Source organism: Anabrus simplex, chromosome 1, assembly GCF_040414725.1.
Source record: "Anabrus simplex isolate iqAnaSimp1 chromosome 1, ASM4041472v1, whole genome shotgun sequence".
NCBI classification, from domain to species: domain Eukaryota; kingdom Metazoa; phylum Arthropoda; class Insecta; order Orthoptera; family Tettigoniidae; genus Anabrus; species Anabrus simplex.
This window is the reverse complement of record NC_090265.1, coordinates 1,419,874,366-1,419,897,563: the sequence shown is the minus strand read 5'-3', so window position 1 is coordinate 1,419,897,563 and position 23,198 is coordinate 1,419,874,366. Positions and strand designations below refer to the sequence as shown.

Genomic DNA, 23,198 nt, shown 5'->3' with positions numbered 1-23,198 from the left:
AGAAATAGTGAGTCACTTGTTGTGCGGGCAGAGTGAAACTTGATAAGTAGCAAAGTAGCGAGTTAAATTAGAACTTGTAACAAACATTAATTACCAGATTCTGGTGAAGAATAGACTACAGGACTGAACTATTACGTAGATGGAAATGTGAAAGGATTATTTCATTGTGTTTTATCTGTGCTATGTGATAATTGATACTGTCCAATTTTTCTATGCTCAGTGTGTCATGAATTGTATTGTTTCAGGACAGTGCACATCAGAGGCTGACTATGGAAAAGAACTCTAAGGACTGTCGTATTTCCAGTGTGATGATGGTGTGAACGTGGCATTGTTGGGCTGACCTAATGGCCTAAATTGGTGTATTGCTGAATCATGGAACGATGCGGACAAGGATGAGAACATCTGATTTAATTTAATCTATGAACAAATATAGCTAGTTGTCATGTAAATTTGTATATAGTCATTTATTGCATGTAATATTTGAATTTATCTGAGTTAATTAAGTAGCAAGGGTCAGCTAGGTTAGAATAAGTTATTTTGTGGTACTAATGCCTTGGGGTGTTTATATTTGTGTAAATAGTTCTTAATAAATTTCTTCTGTGTATAACATGTTGAATGCTTCTTAAAATTATTGTTACTGGGTGATTTGGCCATGCAGTTAGGGGCATGCATCTGTGAGCTTGCATCCGGGAGATAGTGGGTTCAAATTCCACTATCAGCAGCCCTGAAGATGGTTTTCTGTGGTTTCCCATTTTCAGACCAGGCTGTACCTTAATTAAGGCCATGGTTGCTTCCTTCCCATTCCTATCCCTTTCCTATCCCATTACTGCCTTAAGACCTGTCTGTATTGGTGCAGTATAAAGCAAGTATGAAAAAATTTATTGTTGGGAAAATACTCCATAGGAATTTTAATGTCATTTTAAAGGGTAACTTATTTCTTTATTTGAAATCAAAAAACGAAATGTGTTGATAATAAAATGGATCATGGGTCCTTGATTTGAGTGTGTTTCCTCTGTTGTTAGGCCCGATGAAAAATGTGAACAGGCACAGTTCAAACTCAATTATTCCACACCTCAACACTGGCAAGTGCTCCAGCTTCCTATTCTAATCTGGAAAGGGCGACTTCTTCTCTGTGTGTATCCATTTCTCTCTTCTTTTCCTTCTGGACCTTAGCTATGTTTTCCTTGTACCGCTTACAGTATGCATAAATCCTTTTTTGGCTTGAGAAATGAAAGGTAAATTTGGTGTTAAAAATATCTTCATAGGTATGCTTTTTAGCCTTACGAGCTCCTATTTTATCACAGTTCTCAGTATACAAATGAAACATCATGCTTAAATTCAATGAACCATCTAAATATTCCCTCGATGTTCTTGCTCTACAGTAATGAGAAGCAACTTTAGGGAAGTGTTTTATATTGTCAATGACACCATTAAGAATTTTATTTTCTATCTTCTTCTGGTTACCATGCTTTTCCCTTTTATCACATTCCACCACACCATCTAGGCTCTTCTTTAAAATAGTTAATATTGCATTGTTAGACATTGGAAGTGTAGACTTGAAGTAATTTTTGCTTTTACAATTTGTTTTACATCACACCGACACAGATAGGTCTTATGGTGATGGTGGGATAGGAAAAGCCTAGGAGTGGGAAGGAAGCGGCTATGGCCTTGATTAAGGTGCAGCTCCAGCATGAAGTAATGTTTACAGACATTTTATTGCCATCTACTTCAAAGAAATATGAATAGTTGTTTGATCGCTTTGCTTGTCTATTTCTTGTTTGTTTTGCTACTACTTTTTCCATCCATTTTGAAATGTAACACATCTGCATCTTCTTATCAGCAATTTTGTAATAATTTTCAAATAACTGTAATCTCTTTTGAGGATATACATTTGTTGTGCATTTTACTTCTGTATTGTGGTTTAATGTCTTTTTCTGGATGGTATTTGCCTAACCGAGAGACATAGGCTTTTCCTGAATTAACCCTATGCCTCTTTACATTCTTTTTCCCCAGTTATTTTAATTTCTTAGCTGCTTCTTATTTTTATGGTTATTCTCTATAGCACCTTCAGAATCTATGCCAATGTCAGTTAGGTTTTTGTCACCACAGCTTCTAGTTTCTGTTATTGGAGGAGGAACCTGAATCTTGGCTGTGGCAATATCATCACTTTCTCCTGAATTCACAACATTTTCAGGTATGAACTCTGGATCTAGTTCAGAGTCACTTCAGTCTTTAGAATGAAAAATGTTAGTTGTAACTACATCAGTATTTGTGTGGAAATCCCCTCCTAAGTCTTCATTTGTACACATTGGTGTTACCAGTTATAGTTTTGTAAATTCTGGTGGACGAAGGTCTGTAGATTTAGGTGTACTTTCTTTCTTCTGTCACTAACATAGCTTACCTTCACAATGTTTTGTTGAACCAGCTAAAACTAACTGCATCATCTTCATTGCCTTGCTCATTTTTTTTTTGCTATCCCATAAAGCTTTTGTTCAGCTATATCACTATTATTCCATCACAATATACTTGGTCTCATCAACTGCAATATTTACTTGCAATAATAAATTTCCAAAACAACAATCAAAATTAAAAAGGAGGGATTAATCAGGTAAGCCAACAGAATTACAGTGAAACAATAGAAATGTCTCAGTGTGGCTGAACAGAACTTCCTTTAACAAAGAAGTTTATTACGGAGCTACAGTGAGACAAGTCAGATACCTCAGTGCATCTCTAGAGACTTTATGATGTTACATTTAGAACCACACTGAGATTTTGAAACATTTTAAAACAATATTGATATTTGAATTATCCCACTGCAGCAGTTGAAAGAATGTGTATTTTAATATAATGGAGCCAAATATCTCAAAATTCTATTTTTCTGAGATGCCTCACTGTTGCACTGAGATATCGATAATTTGACACCTGTTTTTACAGAATATTGTAACCTAACGTAATGTTAGATGTCATGATTATGGAAACATAATTAATTTAAAAGTGTTTTCTTCAGTTAGTAGTATATGGGTAGACTTCTTAGTGTTTTTGAGGTGATGGAAGTAGTTAAGTCTTAGTATTTTCATCACATGTGTTGGGAATTAGGGATATAATAATGCAAGTTCCCCAGACTAAATTTTGTGGACTAATATGCACTCGTGATCATTTTGTGAATATTTATGGGATTTTAATCATGTGATCTTCTCACATTATGATAATTTCATAATAGTTTGGATAGGAGTTCATCTTAAATGTACCATTTTTTTTAGCACTGACACGAGAAGGCTGTATAAGAATTAAAAATAAATGTTTAATGATTATGAATCAGCAGGATGATAAATTGTATGTAACTATGTAATATGTGCTTTAATTTGTGTATTCAGTGCTTATTCAGTTTGATATGCTACCTTGTGATGGGTAGATGCATAAATTTACTGTATGTGTTACAGTAAAGTGATGATGATGATGCTTGTTGTTTAAAGGGGCCTAACATATAGGTCACCGGCCCCTGATGGTACGAAATTAAATGACAAATAAATGACCAAAATGAAAAATGTCATGAAGAATGAATGGATGGATATGAATTAAAAACAATCAGTGGATCCAACCAAAAAACTATCATAAAAATAGTATTACTGACCAAGGGACCACTTCTAAAGTACAATCCTGAATCGAGGATGCTTGTTGTCTAAAGGGGTCCAAAATACAGGCCAACAGCTCCTCATAATGGTACTTATCGCTAGTAAAGTAGAACCATGGTATTTGTCATGTTGGATTACTAATCAGAAGTAGCGTAGACTCGCGGTATTCAACAAATTATGGTACTACTCACAGGTAATGAAATTCACACATGTATTACAGACCTACGTTTTCGCACAATGCAGTGCCATATGTTCATCAAATAAGTGTACTAACCACAGGGACTCGTACTATCCCGTGGTGTTCCTCATATAGTGGGTCCTAATCATAGGTAAGCCAGAACCATGGGTTCCATCATCCCATGGTGTAGCTCATATAGTGCTACTAATCACAGGTACTGTAAAATCCGTCACGGTCTCGTTTGCTACTAATCACATACCTATTTGGTACCTAACATAGTGGTACTACACGCAAGTAAAAGCGACCCATGGTGTTCCCTGCGTGGTGGTATTAATGTTATAAGTCGTCCATTTCATGACCGTATCGATGAGTATAATCAAGAAGTTAATATAAAGAACCACCTAATTGATACTTTATTTTATGCCTCAGGCAAAATAGAATATATATTAACACTTACAGAACATGTTTTGACCACTTAGTGGTCATCTTCAGCTGTATAAAGAAAAAACTAAGATGAAAAAACAATAGGATAATAAGCACAAGTAATACTCTTAGGTTATAATGAAAAATTTTTTTTGCTGTGTTGACTGTTTGGTAAAAGTTCTTTGGTGACTCCTTTGTTATAAAATGGCGGTCACCTGATCAGGACATCTTGCCTCTCGTTCTTATTTGGAAAATATGTTTATTCTGGACAGCGCAGATTGCTGAAGCTGTAGGGATGTCTTCTGGATGGGTATATTATATTTTAACCGAAGAATTGGGTATGAAAAAATTATCCGCAAGATGGGTGCTGCGGCTCTTGACATTGGACAATAAATGCACCAGATTGGAAATGTCCGAACAAAGTCTGGCCTGTTTTCAGTGCAACCAAAAAGATTTTTTGTGCCGGTTTGTGACTACAGATGAAACTTGGGTCCACTACTATACCCCAGAGACAAAACAGCAGTCAAAGCAGTGGAAACATGGTGATTCACCACCACCAAAGAAAGCAAAGGCAGTGCGTTCGGCCAGAAAGGTCATGGCCTCAGTTTTCTGGGATGCAAAAGGCATTCTGCTGATAGATTATCTTCCTACTGGCCAAACAATTACGGGGCAATTTATGCAAACCTCCTAGACCAACTACAGGAAAAGATACGCGAAACAAGGCCTGGTTTGGCAAGGAAAAAGGTAATCTTTCATCAGGACAATGCTCCGCCGCACACAAGTGTTATTGCCATGGCAAAACTTCATGAACTGGGGTACGAATTGTTGCCACATCCACCTTATTCACCTGATTTGGCACCATCAGACTTTCATCTATTCCCCAGTTGAAAATTTTCCTCGGTGGATGGAGATTTTCTACAAGGGAAGAACTGTCAGCCGAATTGGAGAAGTTTTTGCAAGCCTCGAGGAATCTCATTTTCGAGATGGGATCAAGGCATTGGAACATCGCTGGACCAAATGCATTAGTCTACAGGGAGACTATGTTGAAAAATAAAACCAGTTCCACCGAGGTAAGATTACTTAATTCTAGTACATTCCGAGAACTTTTCAAACCACATACATTTGTGAACCAGGGAGGCAATTTATTTATATTAGTTTGTTGGTCTCATCACATGATGATTATTGTTGGTGTTTGATTTGTTTTATTTTGTTTCATGAGTAAATTATCGTAGTGAAAATTATGATAAATCTTTTATTGGTGGAGTAAGGAAAAACCTGGCATGCTACCCAAATTTATTTTCAAAATTAAATAATAGCAGGAAAGGTAATGAAGCAAGTTTGGAGCCTCATCAGCCTGATGACCGTCACCTTGGGAGGAGTTCATTCATGCTCTATAGAGTCAATTATTCCTGTAAATCTTTTCCAGGTAGCACCCAATTTTGTCATTTATATTTTATTCTAGTTATAAATTATCCATTTCTTGTTTAAATATTGCCAAGAAGTTGCAAGTACTATTAACAACAACAACAACAACAACGACGACGACGACGACAACAACAACAACAGCAACAACAACAACAGCAACAACAACAACAACAGCAACAACAACAACAACAACAACAACAACAATAATAATAATAATAATAATAATAATAATAATAATAATAATAATAATAATAATAATAATAATAATAAAGTTGTGCTATAATTGCAAATCCCCATAGGTGAGTATAATTTTTGGTTGGCATTTTTTCTTCTACCCAGATAATTTAGTAGTAGTTGATTAATATAATGATATATTTCTACTTTGTATACAATATTTTGCCATTGTGTTCTTTGTGTGTCAATAAGTTTTTCTTTCATCAATGTTCATTGCATGGATCATATTGGTTCTACGGCATGGTGACTCAAGGTAAGAGCTGAGAATTGGAAGAATTTTTATTTTTTATTTTTGTGTAAAGACTTACTTTAATTTGTTGCATTTGGGGAACAGGTGCCAAATTAAGTCATATCAAATCAAGACAGTTCAAGACAAGTTAATTTAAATTTAGTTGTTTTCTTTGTTGACTTAACTTTATTTTCACAAGTTCAGGTGCATGATCAATAAGTTAGCAAATTAAGAATTATCAGTGAAACCATATCAAATAGTGTTAAGAACAATTATTTTGACATTGTCACAATCAGTATTGGTAAATGTAATCATTTTTGATCATCATCATCATCATCAATGTCCCACTCCAGTCGCCCGGGTGTGCTTAACAAGCCTCCTCCACTCCTTTCTGTCCTTCCACTTTCCCTGTTCCATTACTTCCGCCACATCCAATCCAGCTTCTCTAATGTCCTTCCAAATCTGATCCATCCACCTTCTTCTCGGTCTTCCAACTGGTCTCTTTCCCTTAACTTCTCTTTCCAATTCCCTTCTTGCTACCTGTTCCTTTCCCATTCTTTTTACATGTCCAAACCATCTCAGTCTTGCTTTCTGTATGTTCTGTACTAACATATATTTAGCTCTTCTCTGATTTTAATATTTAGGATTCTATCTCTTCTTGTCTTTTTAACTGATGTTCATAAAAGTTTCATTTCTACTGCTTGGATCTTCCTATCTTGTCTCTTATTAGTTACCAGCGTTTCTGGTCCGTATGTTACAATTGATATGAAATACTGTGTATACATAGATCGAGTCATAAGTCATGGCAACTATTTTTTCTCTCGCGAACAGGAGACAACACGGAAAATCTAAGATAGGCATTTGGAAACGTACGGTATGTACTTGCATATGATTCCACTAGATGATGTATGTAAACAACAGTGTGGGTCTAAGCATGCCCCCAAGTTCAGTGTGTGAACGTCACAAAATGGAAGTCAACAAGCAGGAGCAACGATCATATATTAAAATAGCAATTCTCCGCGGCAGAAATGCATGCCAATGCCATGCAGAGCTGTGGAAAGCATTAGGTGTGCATGCCATGCCCTACAGAACAGTGGTGAGGTGGTGGGAAATGTTCAAACGGGGTAGAGTATTAACTGCCAATTTGCTTTGCCCAGGCCGTCCAGTGTCCATGGACAAAGATGTACGGATAATGGTGATCGATCAGTGTTTACATGAGGACAGGCGCTGGACTCTAGCGGAATCGCAAGAACATACAGCAATACCAGCGGCAACAATACGGCGCATTTTACACAAGGACCTACAGATGCGTAAACTTTGTGCAAGTGGGTGCCACGTCACTTAACTGAGGTACGGAAGTGGACTTGTTACGAAACATGTTGCATCAATCTGGAGAGGTTTCAGCAAGGACAAGCCATGTTGAATCACATTATTGCAGTTGATAAAACATGGGCACGTGCTTATGAACCTGAACTGAAGAGACAGTCAAGTGAATGGCATCGTCAGGGGTCACCACGGAGACACAAGGTTCGACAAAATCAGTTGCCCAATAAGGTTATGGCAGTCCTGGCATACGATGTTCAAGGTGTTCTTGTGTGTCATCCAGTGCATGAGGGGCACACTGTCAAAGCAGTTTATTACAACTCCTTTTCGTTGTACCAATTGCACCAAGCAGTGTGAACCAAACATCCAGATCTTTTGGACAACGCCATAGTTCTACACGATAACACGACAACTCACACAGCAGCCATCGTTCAGCCTTGCTTACAATGGTGGGCATGGGAGGTTCTTCCATACCCGCCTTATACGCTTGATCTGAGCCCATGTGACTATGATCTAATTCCTAAAGTCAGGAAGCCATTACGCGGACAATGGTTTGCTAACAAAGAGGACATCATAACAGCATTTCGGAGAGAAGTGTCACATGTAAGTGATACACATGCAGTGAATGGTATTCAGCACCTGCCCCAATGCTGGCAACACACAGTGGAAACTTTGGGTGATTATTTCAAAGGTCTGTAACCAGTGGAGACCTGTCCTTTGTACGTAGTCTTGTGTATTTGCTGTCTATACCATAATAAAACAATGTTGGCCTGTGTTCTGTCACTTTCCTACGAGAATCTCCTGAAGTCAGAATTTTTCTTCAGGCACTATGCATAAGTACATGCCCTATATTTCCAAATGCATATCTTAGATTGTCCGTGTTGTCTCCTGTTCATGAGAAAAAAAGTAGTTGCCATGACTTATGACTAGACCCTGGTATAATGTTAATTTTGTTCTGTTGGGTACTTTGTAATCCCATAAAAGCTCTCTGACTTGATGATAAAATGTTGTACCTTTACTTAGTCTGTTATTAATTTCAGGGTTGATTTCATTACACTCACTAATAATGCTACCCAGATATGTAAACTGTTCTACATTCTCTAACCATTCTCCGTCAATGTTCACTTGGCTTCTCTTTTTCTCTTTTTCACTGTGCATGACTACAGTTTACTTTATACTAATTACCATTCCAACCTCCTTCAGGTTTCCATTTCAACAAATGTCCAGTTTCCTTTGTACTTCCTTTTCTCCCTTTCCCCAAATCACCACATCATCTGCAAATACCAAAGCATTCACTTCATCACTACTGATACACGTTTTATACGTTTTATGATTTCATCCATCAATAAAATAAACAACAATGGTGACAGTGCGCTTCCTACCTTTCTTTGTATAAAATGTTTCAGAGTCACCACTCCCCACTTGAACACTGCTTTTATTCTCATGATACAACATCTTTTATCTTGTTAATTAATGATTTTGTTACATTCCTTTTCTGTAGATATTCCTGTACATGTTTTCTCTTAACTGTATCATAAGATTTTTTTCAAATCCAAAAATATGAAGATGATTTCCTTGTTCCTTTCCAGATGTTTTTCCATTATTGTTCACACTGCAAATATCAAGTGTATTGTTGATCTATTTGGTCTAAAGCCACATTGTTCTTCCTCTAACTGTGTTTCTATTATATCCCTCAGTCTTTTTTCTATGACTTTCTCTATTATTTTTAGCCCATGTGATAATAGGGTTATACCTCTATAATTTTCACATTTCTTTCTGTTTCCTTTTTTTGAACAATGGTACAATGCTTCCTTGTTGCCAATCTTCAGGTATCCTTTCATCCTTCCATATGGCATTGAGGGCTTGGTATAACCACTGTAGTCCACTGCTTCTTGCGGCCTTAATCATATCAGCATTGAATTTGTCTTTTCCACTTACTTTCTTTACATTTGGGCATTGCTTTCACTGCCCTTTCAAGTTCCAACCATGTTATGGGGTTCTCTTCTTTTTCTCCACCTATTATTTCTATTTTCTTATCTCCTTCTTCTTCCGAGCAGTCATCCTAATTATAAAGTATTTTCAAAATATTTTGCCATCACCTTCTGAAGACCCTTTTAGTCATGTACTATGGATCCATCTTCTCTCTCTAATGCCTTCATTTTTTCTTGATTTATTCTTTTCTATTTTATTACTCTGTATAATAGTTTCTGATTTCCTCGACTATCTTGCTCAATTTCGTTCATAACTCTCCCCAACATTTCTCCTTTTCTTCCTTGATACTTCTCTTTACTTGTAGTTTCAGTCTTTTGTATTCCACGTGTAACCTTTCTATCTTATTCTCATCCCTCTGATATGTTTTTTGCTTTTCCTTATCCATTTCTTTCTTCACCTTGTTACTTTCTTTTATTTTATTTTTTTCTGTCCACCACCGTGGACCTTGCTTTTGTTTTCCTGCATACCTCAAACGCTGCTTCCACAAATGTCTGTCTTAAATTGTCCCACTCTTCTTCTCCACTTCGTATTTCCATGTTAGGCAACTGCCTTTTTTATCCAATCTTGGAATGCCATTCTTTTATCCTCCTCCTCAAATTCCCAAATCGTGATCTTTGGTTTCTTCTTTAGTACAATTTTAGGGATATTTACTTGTTTTAATTCCTCAATTAATAATCTATGATCACCTTCCATACTTTCACAGGGTATTATCTTCGTATTCATGATGTATCTTCCCCATTCTCTGTCTGTTATTATAAAATCGATGAGTGTTCCATACTGTCCATCCCAACTATATCAGCTGATCTTATGGCTATTGCTCTTCATAAACCATGTGTTCTTTATTATCAGGTTATTTCTGATACAAAAGTCTAACAGTTTCTCCCCATCTTCATTTCTATCACCATACCCATGTGGGCTCAGAACATTGTCATATCCCATTCTATCAGTTCCCACATGTGCATTCAGATCTTCCATTATCATGATCCCATCTCCAACAATATGTGTTTCCAGTTCATTGAGGAAATCGTTTTCTTCCACGCTACATCCTGTCTGTGGAGCATACACCTGTACTATCTCCAGTAGTTCCTTGTTTACATGCCTGTGCATTATTATAATTCTTTCATTTAGAAATACTCAACTTTAGCTATTGGTTTAACATTCTGATTCTCTATAAATCCCACTTCATTTCTTTTCTCTTTACTATTACCCATCCAGCACAAGGTGTACCCCTTTCTTAGTTTCTTCATTCTCTTTCCTTTCCATTTTACTTCACTTAATCCCAGGATGTTGAGTATTCGTCTCTCCATTAGGTCAATCAATTGATTTTCCTTCCCATTCATTGTTAAAATATTTATTGTTCCAAATCTGGTTTTGTTCTCTGATCTAACACTTGCACGAACATCAGTATTACCATCATACTGTGCAACTATAGCCAGAGACTTGTCAATTCCATTTCCATTTTTAAACTTCCATCTGAGGCTTGTATTATAGTTGAAAGCAAGTACCAATTTAATAATCTGCTGACCTGCTAAGCCTAACACATTTGAGGATTTTCTTTTGGGCTTTACTCCCTTAGTCTTTGAAGCTCCTAGTATGTAACTAGATCCTAGATCCTAGTTACATACTTTAATTATATTAAATTATATTAAATTATATTAAATTATATTATATATATATTTTGCAACCGAAACAATTACAGGCTGGATCATTAAGTTATTCACCGAGTTTCGTCGGCATTTGAAAGCACAGTGCCAGACATTGAGTATGCTGCGCTGATCTTCAGGAGCTAGCATCTTGCTTCAATCAAGTGACTCGTCTTCGACTTCTACACAATTTTGGGACTTCATATTTATTCAATTGTGTTGTGACTTTGGCCTGATAGTATATGCAGGCTGGCTCACTTAACTGTTTACCTCTTCTCGTAAACATTTTGAGGCACAGTGCTGAACATTGCTTGTGTTGTGCTACTCTTCACTTACTTCATATAAGTGACTGACCTACTTCTTCTAGATTTTATGATTTAAAATTGCACAGTGCTAATCCCCATTATCTTATATTGCTTCTTGTGAAAGACTCATCCTTTAATTTCTTGTTTTCCTATGCATTGTTTTTGTATTTTTATTCGGCTAATGATGACCCAGATTGGTGGCCGAAACTGGTACCGCTTCTGCTTATAATTAAATAAGAATTTAACACTACATTTCTTATTTACTTGTATTGAATAGGTTGAACAACGTTATTTGTTATTTCAATTTAATTGTAATTAATTGGCGATTTTTTGTTAGAGACCATTTTCTATTTTCATAGTTATTTAGGATGGCAGGATAATTAATTAATAAATCTGTGCTCTATTTGATAAAATTGTGTCAACATTCAGTATTGTTTATCCTTATACATCCACTCAATCTCTCTCTGATATAATTGCATTATGATTATATAACTGGTGTGCCCATCTGTGATACCTTGAATATACATATGGTCTTATCTTTTGCAGTATTCACAAGACTGATTATTTTAATGGACATGCTGTTAGTAAGAGTGTGTTAGGTTTTGATGGAAGGACATAATGGGCAGCTAATATGCATGACTTGATGGAATGATGTATAATAGTAATGAATGGATACAATGACATGTTTGAGTTTTAACAATCTTTGATGATTAATATTGTACAGCTATCTTTTAATTCTTTTAATGGCCATCATTATTTTGTTAATTGGGTTCCTAATAAATGACAGGGGTTTAATTTAATTTTATTCATTTCTGGTGTTGAGAAATATGATAATGAAATGCTTCTAAAATAAAATTGATTGTACACAAAGAGAGAGAGATCTGAGACAGTTACTGACTGAGGTAACTAAACAGATGGGCATTATGAAAGCCAAAAATAATGAATCCCCGTAAAACTATTAGCGAGGAGATAGCTCAGCAGAATAGAGAAACTTGTACAAGTATCAGTCAGGAGAAAGCTCAACAGAACAATGAAATCTGTAAAAACCATCTGTGGAATAGGTCAACAGATTGATGCTATGAGGATTGAAAACAATGAAATTTGCATAACCATTGGTATGGTGATAGTTCAGCGGAATAATGAAACTCATAGAGCCCTAACTGATAAAATAAGTCAGTAAATGGATTCTATAAATAATAAAATAGAGGAAACATGATGTCGTATCGATAATATTATGTTGGAACACAGGGTAAAAAAAAAAAAAAGACCACAGTAAGAGTTAATCACTTAACTATCCAGTTAAAGCATGATACTAAGAAATTTGAAGGAACCGTACCTGAAGATGCAAATGTTAAATTCCCATTGCAACTTAAAGTATGGTTTTGTTAGACGAAACAGCTTGTTTCCAAGGTTATTTTGAAGACTTTTTTGTATGGTTACATCACTGTCACTCTTTTTATTACATAGTTCAAGGATCAGCTTAGCAAATGTGCTCAAAACTAAAAATCAGTATTTCTTGCCCTTCCTGCCTTTTTCCTTCGTAGCATAAAATTTTGTCATGAAACTTAAGGTGGACAGCGTCACATATAGAGGTGAAGCCCAACAGAATGACACGTGTCAAAGAACTGAAGGAGGAAGACAAGGCTAAACGTGTGTATTACTGCACATGGCTACCTTAAACAATTGTGAATGGTTCCATCTGGCAGGAGATGTTAAGTTCCAGAACAACAGATACTGGTCAGCAAACAGTCCCTATAGGATTCATGAAGAAATTCTTCACAGTAAAAATATCAGAGTGTGGTGTGCTGTGTCTGCAAGTCGGTTTGTGGGCCCTATTACTTTTTGAAACAACAGTAAACACTGATGTGTATATGGGAAATTTTGAGGAATTTTATGCATAGTTGATGCCCCTTGAACGCTCGTATGCTATCTTCCAACACTTCATATGAATCAATCTTATGAATTCATGAAAGATTCACAGAAGAAAGGACTTCCAGAAAAATACTATGGCTGTCATGATTGCTGGACCTATTTGCTTGTGACTTTTATCTGTGGGATAGTGTGAAGAGAAAAGTGTATGCAGATAATCCCAAAGACATTAGAAGTGCTGAAGGACAATATTTATAATGAAATTTTGAGAACTGATGTCGCCGAGTTGCATAAAACGTATGACATGTCAAGGCATGCACAACAGTGCACTGAACCACAAGGAGGTAATTTTCAGCACCTACTCTAAAAGACAAGAGTAAGTAAAGACCTTTGCATTAGTTCATTTCTTATTTATTTTATTTTTTATTTGTATCTGCTTGTGGTGGTCTTGTTCATTGAGTGCCTCCCTATAGTTGCAAAGTTATGAAGTCAAACTTACTATAAATTCCTGTATGATGTTAAAAATTCTATGTGGGACCCAGTATACAAACAAAATGACTTATTCTATATCAAAGTATCTACTGTTGTAAAAGGAATCAACTTCACCACTCTTGTAATTCTTTACTCAATTTTTACTGCACATATGGCATTTTTCACTATAGAAAATATGCCTTTCAGCATGCAGTATTGGAAACCACAGCAAATGAAATATTTACAAACACTTTCAGGGCTCCCTCCACTTCTCTCACCCTCTACAGCAAAACAGTTAGCGCCATGGATATTCTATCATCCTTTATTCACTTCATAGACTTCATTCATTGTCTAATTAATAGTTTCAGTTTTTAAAAGGAGTGTGCGCTTAAAATGGAAATTATTTTCTGCCAGAGGGTAACAGCTAGTAAAATAAAATACTACTTACTCATAAGGTATCGCTTTCCCAGAACATTCACAAGATAACCTGCACTTGAGTAACACAATGCAGAAGTTGCCCCAACAATGATTGAATTCAGATATATTCGGTCTTCAGTCAAGAACTATAAACAAACAAAACATGGAAAATACTTTATTTAATGTGAGTAGCATTTAAATATACTTAACTATATTTATTTATTCTAATTTCTTATCAATGGAATTAAAAAAAAGTGAAATACTTATGCATATCTCAAGTTTTTAGTTACATTTTGACTGGCGCTTATTATTAGAAGATAATTAATTTTATTTTCCAATAAACTTCTTTTGACTTTCCTTAGATTCTCAACTATCGATGTCTATAATTGGCGTTAATGCTTCAAACCATACAATATACATTAATGATCACCCAACTCTCCATACTAATGGTCTTTTAAAGACAGCTTAAGACTTGCGAGCTAAAGGGTTTCAATAAGTATAGTCAAGGGAAGGCAAAATTTACATGCTTGATGATGATACTTCCCAAATACTAACAATCGAGAATGTACATATTGTAAATACATCTTAGTATTGAATGGGTGGAAATCTCTACTGTGTTAACAATCTAGAAGCATTAAGATAATTGTGAAGTTGGAGTCTGTGAGGTTTACCTTAGTAAAATGTAGTGTAGTTGAATGCATCTTTTCACAGCCAACAGAATAGATGAAACAGATCTTCTGTTAATTTAAGAGAGCTCAGCTCAGATATTTTGACAGGATTGAAAAAGAAAAAAAGAAAAAAGTGTTCTTCGACCTTCACTTTAAAAACACATGCAATCAAACTTTCTCATCTTAGGAAAGGTTATTCCACTGATGCTCAACTTGTAGGATTCCAGCAAAATATAGCAGATATCCTGGATTCAGGAGCTCAAATGGACTGTATCACGATTGACCTATCCAAGGCATTTGATAGGGTAGATCACGGGAGACTACTGGCATCAATGAGTGCAATTGGACTAGAAAAAAAGAGTGACTGAATGGGTGGCTATATTTCTAGAAAATAGATCTCAGAGAATTAGAATAGGTGAAGCATTATCTGACCCTGTAATAATTAAGAGGGGAATTCCTCAAGGCAGTATTATTGGACCTTTATGTTTTCTTAAGTATATAAATGATATGAGTAAATAATTGGAATCAGAGATAAGAATTTTTGCAGATGATGTTATTCTGTACAGAGTAATATATAAGTTACAAGATTGTGAGCAACTGCAAAATGACCTCGATAATGTTGTGAGATGGTTAAAAGTCAGGTTGTGAGTTTCACAAATAGGAAAAGTCCTCTCATTTTTAATTACTGAATTGATGGGGTGAAAGTTCATTTTGAGGATCATTGTTAGTACCTAGGTGTTAATATGAGGAAAGATCTTCATTGGGGTAATCACATATATATGATTGTAAATAAAGCGTACAGATCTCTGCACATGGTTATGAGGGTATATAGGGGTTGTAGTAAGGATGTGAAGGAGTGGACATAAAATCTCTGGTAAGACCCCAACTAGAGTATGGTTCCAGTTTATGGGACCCTCACCAGGATTACTTGATTCAAGAACTGGAAAAAATCCAGAGAAAAGCAGCTCAATTTGTTCTGGGTGATTTCCGACAAAAGAGTAGAATTACAAAAATGTTGTAAAATTTGGGCTGGGAAGACTTGGGAGAAAGGAGACAAGCTGCTTGACTAAGTGGTATGTTCCAAGCTGTCAGTGGAGAAATGGCATGGAATGACATCAGTAGACGAATAAGTTTGAGTGGTGTCTTTAAAAGTAGGGAAGATCGCAATATGAAGATAAAGTTGGAATTCAAGAGGACAAATTGGAGAAAATATTTGTTTATAGGAAGGGGAGTTAGGGATTGGAATAACTTACCAAGGGAGATGTTCAATAAATTTCCAGTTTCTTTGCAATCATTTAAGAAAAGGCTAGGAAAACAACAGATAGGAATCTGCCACCTGAGCGACTGCCCTAAATGTAGATCAGGAGTGGCTGATTGATTGGTAGATAACATAACCAAATTTTAACAGAACATAGCTCCAAGTCTTTGTAGTAAATTTTTGAATTTTAGAACTGTTCTTATATTTAATGAATGTTATCAGTTTAGTGAAGAGCAATTTTCTTAGTGCTGGATACTTGGATGAAGTCATTTTAAGCATTGTTACAAGCGCTCCAGTTAGTGGTTTTGTAAATAACAACTACCAAAAACTTAGATTCATGAGTTATTTTATACTGAATTTTATTTGTTAGAGAAAGAGAATGCCCACTGTTTAATTAAACACAGTGACGATGGAGCTGGCCTCAGAATGCTGTGTTGCCTCGTACAGTTCTGATACTGTGCTATACTCTGTACTGCTGTCGGCAAACAGTGAAAATTTGCAAACTTTTTTTTTTGAAAAGTTGGTGATTTGACTTCCTAAATGCCAAATCCAAACCCTTATATGGTATACCATTAGAGAGCTTTCTCTGTGTCTAAGATGATGAAACCACAATGATTGTCCTAAGACAGTTATGGAAAAAGTGTAGGTTGAAAGTATGAGAAGTTCTAAAGTTGCTTCATATTGATTTCAGAATATAAATTATGACCCATGATGTTCCTCTTATTGAATAGGAAATCTAACATCCAATGGTACGGTTGCGGTAGACTTAGGGTAATTAGGACAGAACTTGCATAATATAAAAAATTTTCAAAATTACCAAATGTATGGTATTGAGACATAAGCTCAGGCTATCCGTCCATGTCCTAAGTGACAAGCCAGATAATTTAGTTTGTAATAAATAATATCAATAAGAAAGCAGAAAGATGAAATGAGTTACAGTAATCGGTTTCAATTTGTTAATTGCCCACTACAATGCCAATCATCTATTACTGTAATAATCATCGGCCGATTGTAAATAAAACTGGCTTTCAATTCAACCAAAATCAGATGTGCACCAAGGAACGTTGTCATGAAAACCCAGTGGAACAGCCCCCTCCCCTATCCCCTACCCATATATTTTAAAAATGACTGTACTTTAAGCGTAGAACAAGATATTTCTGGGAAATCACTCACGTTTTTTAACAGCTGTTCTTCAAAGGTTTTAAATTGTAGGTAAAGTCTTTTAAAATAAAAATCATGTCTACTTCTCTAAGTTAATCCAAGAGTAAATTCATCTAAAGTGTTGATGGAGCACCCTTTCATTATATGCAGTCTCTTCCCAGGTACAAGCACCTGATTCTCTAAATCTTATTTAACTGATGCTCTGATCGTCTTCACAGACCCATACAAGATTCCCAGACATTCTGAATCCTTCTGTAAACAGGATGTCTATTATCATTTATTTTAAAACCTTCACATGTAATGAAACAAATCACATTCAAAATCACTGCTATTTCTCCTTCTGAAAACAGTGACTTCAGTGGCATCTTGACTACATACGAACCAGTGGCGAAGCATGCTAGTATCCACTGTTACCACTGGTAATAGTTTGAAAATATAAAAATCAAATATTCTTTAATACCAATGTTTAATATTCTTGTTTCTTCATCTGAGAACTCCATTGCAGGAGACTTTGCACTGTCAAAGCTGAATGAGAGCACGGAGAGGCTGTTATCAACTCTGTGCAGTGGTTACGCTTTGAATCTCTTCTAACAGCTAGGTGAGTAATACTGCACCTGCGCCAAGCAAGGCCTCTTTCCCCTCAACGTAGAGATGTATCTTGCTACATTCTCTTGGCAAGTTACCACAATGGAAAGTGGAAACGTTACTGTAGCTGTATAACATCGGTGCTGAGCTGTTCTGTCCATTCTTTCTGCCGTGCTCAACAGAGCATTGTTATATTATTGTTATTGTTTTCTATTATAATACAATGTGACTTTTCTTGTTAAAGTGTGAATTTATATTTAATTTATGTTAGGTAAGGATAGCCTATAGGACTGCACATCGTATTAAACATTAAAATGAGTGCTGTCACTTCCACCTCGAAAATAAGTGAGTTTGCAGGCTCAGAATATTCATGTATAATAGAAAGCTTAATGAACATGCCATTTTCGTTAAGAACTTCTGAACCGAGCTCGATAGCTGCAGTCGCTTAAGTGCGTCCAGTATCCAGTAATCGGGAGATAGTAGGTTCGAGCCCCACTGTCGGCAGCCCTGAAGATGGTTTTCCATGGTTTCCCATTTTCACACCAGGAAAAAATGCCGGGGCTGTACCTTAATTAAGGCCACGGTCACTTCCTTCCACTTCCTAGGCCTTTCCTATCCCATCATCGCCATAAGACATATCTGTGTCGGTGCGACATAAAGCAAATAGCAAAAAACAAAAAACTTCTGAAGAAAAGAAAAATATAATTGAAAAAGGTGCACCCATGCCTTCTCTTAAAAATTTAGTCAACGAATCGAAAAGAACAGTACGATATTTTCATGACTCGTGATACATATATCTGGATTGGTTACGTGGTTGTGCAAAAATGAATAAACTGTATTGTTGGCCTGTGTTCCATTTTCCTCAGGAAAGAATGTTTGGAATAAAGATGGTGTGGAAGTTTATATAGTTTTGAAGTTTTAAAGAGACGCCATGACGTGTCTCAAGCACACATCACACTGTTGCCGATACGATTCAGTTTGGAAGGTCCAGAATAGAGTAGAGCTCACAGAAAGAAAGTTAACGAGCATAATGAGCTAGTAAAAAATAACATATACTGTATCAGCAGCATTTTAATAGATACTGTGTGTTTTCTTTCAAAGCAAGGATTACCTTTCAGTGATCATCAAGAAACTGAAGAATCTGATAACAGAGATAATTCAGGGAGAGTTACTAGCATTAATTGCTTAGAAAGATGACATTTTGGCACCACTTAGAAACATCTACAGTTTTCTCAGGACTTTAACCTGATATTCAAAATTATATTATTGATGCCATAGTTACTTTTGTGACCGGCAAAATTAAAGACGAGGTTGAGAAAAACTTTATTTCCGTTATTTTGGATGAAAGTATAGATGTTTCTAACAGAGCACATCTCCTAACTGTATTTAGATATGTTAGTGCTGAAGGCAAAATTCAAGAGATTTTTGAGATTCAGTGATGTAAGCAGTGACCGTTCTCCTGTTTCTCTCTCTAAACATCTCTTTGGAATGTTGCAAGATTTTCAGTGTGGTGAAAAGTTAGTAGCAGAGACATTTGATGGCACAGCAGTGACTCATGGTACATAGATCTGGATTGGTTATGTGGTTGTGAAAAAATGAATAAACTCTACTGTTGACCATGTATTCTATTTATTCAGAAAAGAATGCTTGGAATAAAGATGGCGTGGATGATTTAGATAGATATACTCTCAGAAGGAGTGTGGTAACACTTTCCAAAATGTCATGCGTCGCCACTGACATACGTATCAGACTTTTCCTCCATCAGTGATGAAAAATTCTAAGGTAAGAGGTTTGTCATGTGAAAATGACAGCACTGTGGGGCCAGCCCCATAATGGCTGTGTTAAGTGAATAGTGAACTTTTTCTACCAAATAAAATTCAGTATAAAATCAATCCATAGATCCAAGTTTTCAGTAATTGTTCTTGATAAAAACACTGTTTGAAATGCTTGTGATGATACTTAATGTTGATATATCTTCATTTCTACTTATCACACCAGTTTAGGTAATCAAATTATAGAAACACCAGCTTCATCACTTACATCCTTTTATTACGAGCTGTTGGCCACAACTAAGCATCACACACACCAAGCAATTTAAACGTTCAAAGAACAAAACAAACGAAGATAAACCACTCAACTCAATTTACCTGAGTTGCCAACATATAACCTCAATGTTGTTTTCCTTACGATATATACACATGACATCTATTTTTTTATTTTTATGTGAAAATCACAACATTCCAACACTCCCCCCTTTTCACAAAAAATAAAAACTACACTTCAATCAATTATCCTCTCATTGCAATCCTATAAGCTTATACAAACTCTTAAGCTTGTTGCTTGATAAATTCTTTGTGAACAAATCTGCAGCATTTCTCTCTGATGCTACATATACAAACTCAATGAACCCCTTTTCTACTAGTTCTCTACATACATGGTACATGATGTCAGTATATTTTGACCTTTCACTCACATTATCGTTTTTACTCAATTTAATTGCTGCTGCATTGTCAGCAAAAACTTTACAAGGTATATCCATAAAGCTTTCCAGCCCTAGCTCTGATAGCAAATCTTTCATCCAAGTTACTTCTCGAGATACCTCTGCCATTGCCATGTATTCAGCATCAATGGTAGATCTAGCAATGCAATTCTGTTTCTTACTACACCATGATACTGCTCCCCCTGCCACTATGGTTACATACCCACTCACTGATCTTCTAGAATTAGTATCCCCTCCCCAATCTGCATCACAGAACACTTGTACTGACTCCTCACAATTTTTGCAACACAACTTTAAATCTCTAGTACCACATAGATATCTCGTGATATGCTTCACTTCTTTCCAATCTTTAATCTTAGCTTTTTGACAATTTTGGCTAACTTTACTTATTGCAAATGCAATGTCAGCTCTAGTATTATTTGACAAATATAGCAAACTTCCTACTGCACTGCGATAGATGGTACAATCAAATTCCTGCTTATCATTTTCAGCTGCTGAATACCCACTTGGTAAAATAGTCTTACTTGGTTTTCAGTCACTCATGGAAAAATCAGCAAGTAATTTGTCAATGTACAAACTTTAACTCAACAAAACCCCTTCTTTCGTCTGTTCTATTTTTATTGACACTAAGTTTGTTGCTTTCTCTAGATCTTTAATCTCTAACTAATCTGCCAATCTTATTTTAACCAACTTAACAACCTCTTTGTCACCTATTACAATTATGTCGTTGACATACAAGTCAATAATACAACACTCCCTTACATACACACATGGTTCTTTGACATATTTCTTAAAATCTAGTCTTCTAATTACAGCATCAACACAAACATTCTAGTCTTTACTCGAATTAGGTAGTCCATAGATGCTTTCCTTCAATTTACATACATAATTTTGGACATCTTTTTCTACGAACAATTCTGGTTGTTCCATGTATACAGTACAACTGAGTTCACTATTTAAGTAAGCACTAGTTACATCTAGATGTTCTACCGTCCAACTTTTACGTACTGCAATACCTATTAACAGTCTCATTGTTTTACTCTTTACTACAGGACTAAATGTTTCATCATAACTAAGGTTCATCTGTCTCTTAAAACCTTGGACAACCAACCTGGCCTTATATTTCTGAATGTTACCCTCACTGTCATATTTCAATGAAAACACCCACTTAGAACTAATTACCTTGATATTTTCTTGTCTTTTTACAATTTCCCAAACATCCTTCTTTCTCATCTCATTGATCTCCACTTTCATGGCTTCCGTCCAATTATCAGATTCTTGGCTTTACAGAAGAATGGACTAACTCAGGGAAGCGTGTTGGCACCAATGCTTTTCAATATTTACACAAATGATCAGCCTCTTCCTGCCGGGACGAATTGTTTCATCTATGCTGATGATTGTGTCATCACTTCTCAGGGGGTTAACTTCGAGGCGATTGAACAAACATTGTCCACAGCTCTAGACACTCTTGCTGGCTATTACAAGAAGAATCAACTAACACCAAACCCAACTAAGACGCAAACCTGTGTTTTCCATCTAAACAACAGAGAAGCTCCCCGAACTCTGAAGGTCACTTGGCACAATCCTACCCCGAAGTACCTCGGAGTCACTCTGGATCGTGCCTTAACCTACAGAAAACATTGTTTGAACATCAAGCAGAAAGTGGCTGCTAGAAACAATATTGTGCAGAAGCTAACTGGAACATCTTGGGGAGCACAACCAGACACAGTGAGGACATCTGCCCTTTCGCTCTGCTATTCCGCAGCTGAATACGCATGCCCAGTGTGGTACAAATCTTGCCATACCAAAGCAGTTGATGTAGCACTCAACGAAACCTGCCACATTATTACTGGATGTTTGAGACCTACACCTTTGGAAAAAGTGTATTGCCTTGCAGGGAAAGCACCTCCCGATATTCGCCGTGAAGTGGCAGCCAAGAAAGAAAAGAGAAAGGTGTTGACATCGGAAGCCCACCCTTTGTTTGGATATGAGCCACCACGTCAGCGGTTTAAGTCTAGGAAAAGCTTCTTGAGAGTAACTGAAACACTTGCAGGAACAGCACAGCAAGCAAGAATTCAAGAATGGCGCGTCAGGAGTCAACATACGAGGATCAGTCAATGGATGACCCCAAAAGAGGAACTCCCTCCTGGCCATGTCACAGATTGGGTGAATCGGAGAGCACTGAACAGACTGTGCTCTGGTGTTACGCGGTGCAAGGTAAACCAGAAGAAATGGGGTTTCGAAGTGGACAGTACCTTGTGTGTATGTGGAGAAGAGCAGACCACAGCCCATTTGCTGCAATGCAGTTCATGCCCATTCAGCTGCACAACAGAAGACCTGGTTAAAGCGAAGCCAAATGCACTTGATGTTGCAAGGTTTTGGGCTTACATAGTTTAATGTGGCTCTTCGCCATTGGAGTATTTATATTATGTTTTATGTTTTTCCTTATCTTTAATTTTAAACTTATGTATGCTTCTGATACGATATAAATAAGTAGCCTCCTCAACTGTTCTAGGTTCCACTACACTCACATGTCTAACTTCCATTACTGCCTTACAATTTGCACAAGTCTTTCCTTTCCTCTGTCTTATTGACCTTCTCAGATTATTCCCTGGCTCTTGTATTGCTATAGACTCAACCTCTAGTTGTTTCTCCCCGGTCGTTGACTCACTAGCCAATGTTTCCTCTCCGTCCTCCCCTGTGTCTAACTCATTCCCTAATTTTATCTCTGGATCTTCAAGGCACAGTATGTCAAAAGTATGTTTCACTACCCTCTGCCTTTGGTAATTTATCTCTTCTATGATATCAATTCCAGGACTTTTCACCTCAAAGGGAAATATCTGCTCCTCAAATACCACACTTCTCCTCACTATTACTTTTTTCCT

The 23,198-nt window shown here is 36.5% G+C and overlaps 1 protein-coding gene across 5 annotated transcripts in view; it reads right to left on the bottom strand.

Moving 5' to 3' along the window:
• LOC136858376 (synaptic vesicle glycoprotein 2C) overlaps nucleotides 1-23,198 on the bottom strand; it is a 277,164-nt gene that overhangs the window by 64,879 nt on the left and 189,087 nt on the right. For 4 of the 5 annotated variants that reach the window (XM_067137872.1, XM_067137876.1, XM_067137873.2 and 1 more), the window contains one exon: nucleotides 14,173-14,287. In XM_067137872.1, coding sequence (XP_066993973.1) covers nucleotides 14,173-14,287 — 115 coding nt within the window. Of the gene's footprint in view, nucleotides 1-14,172; nucleotides 14,288-23,198 lie in introns of those variants that run through there. The other variant, XM_067137877.1, reaches the window with a different exon arrangement.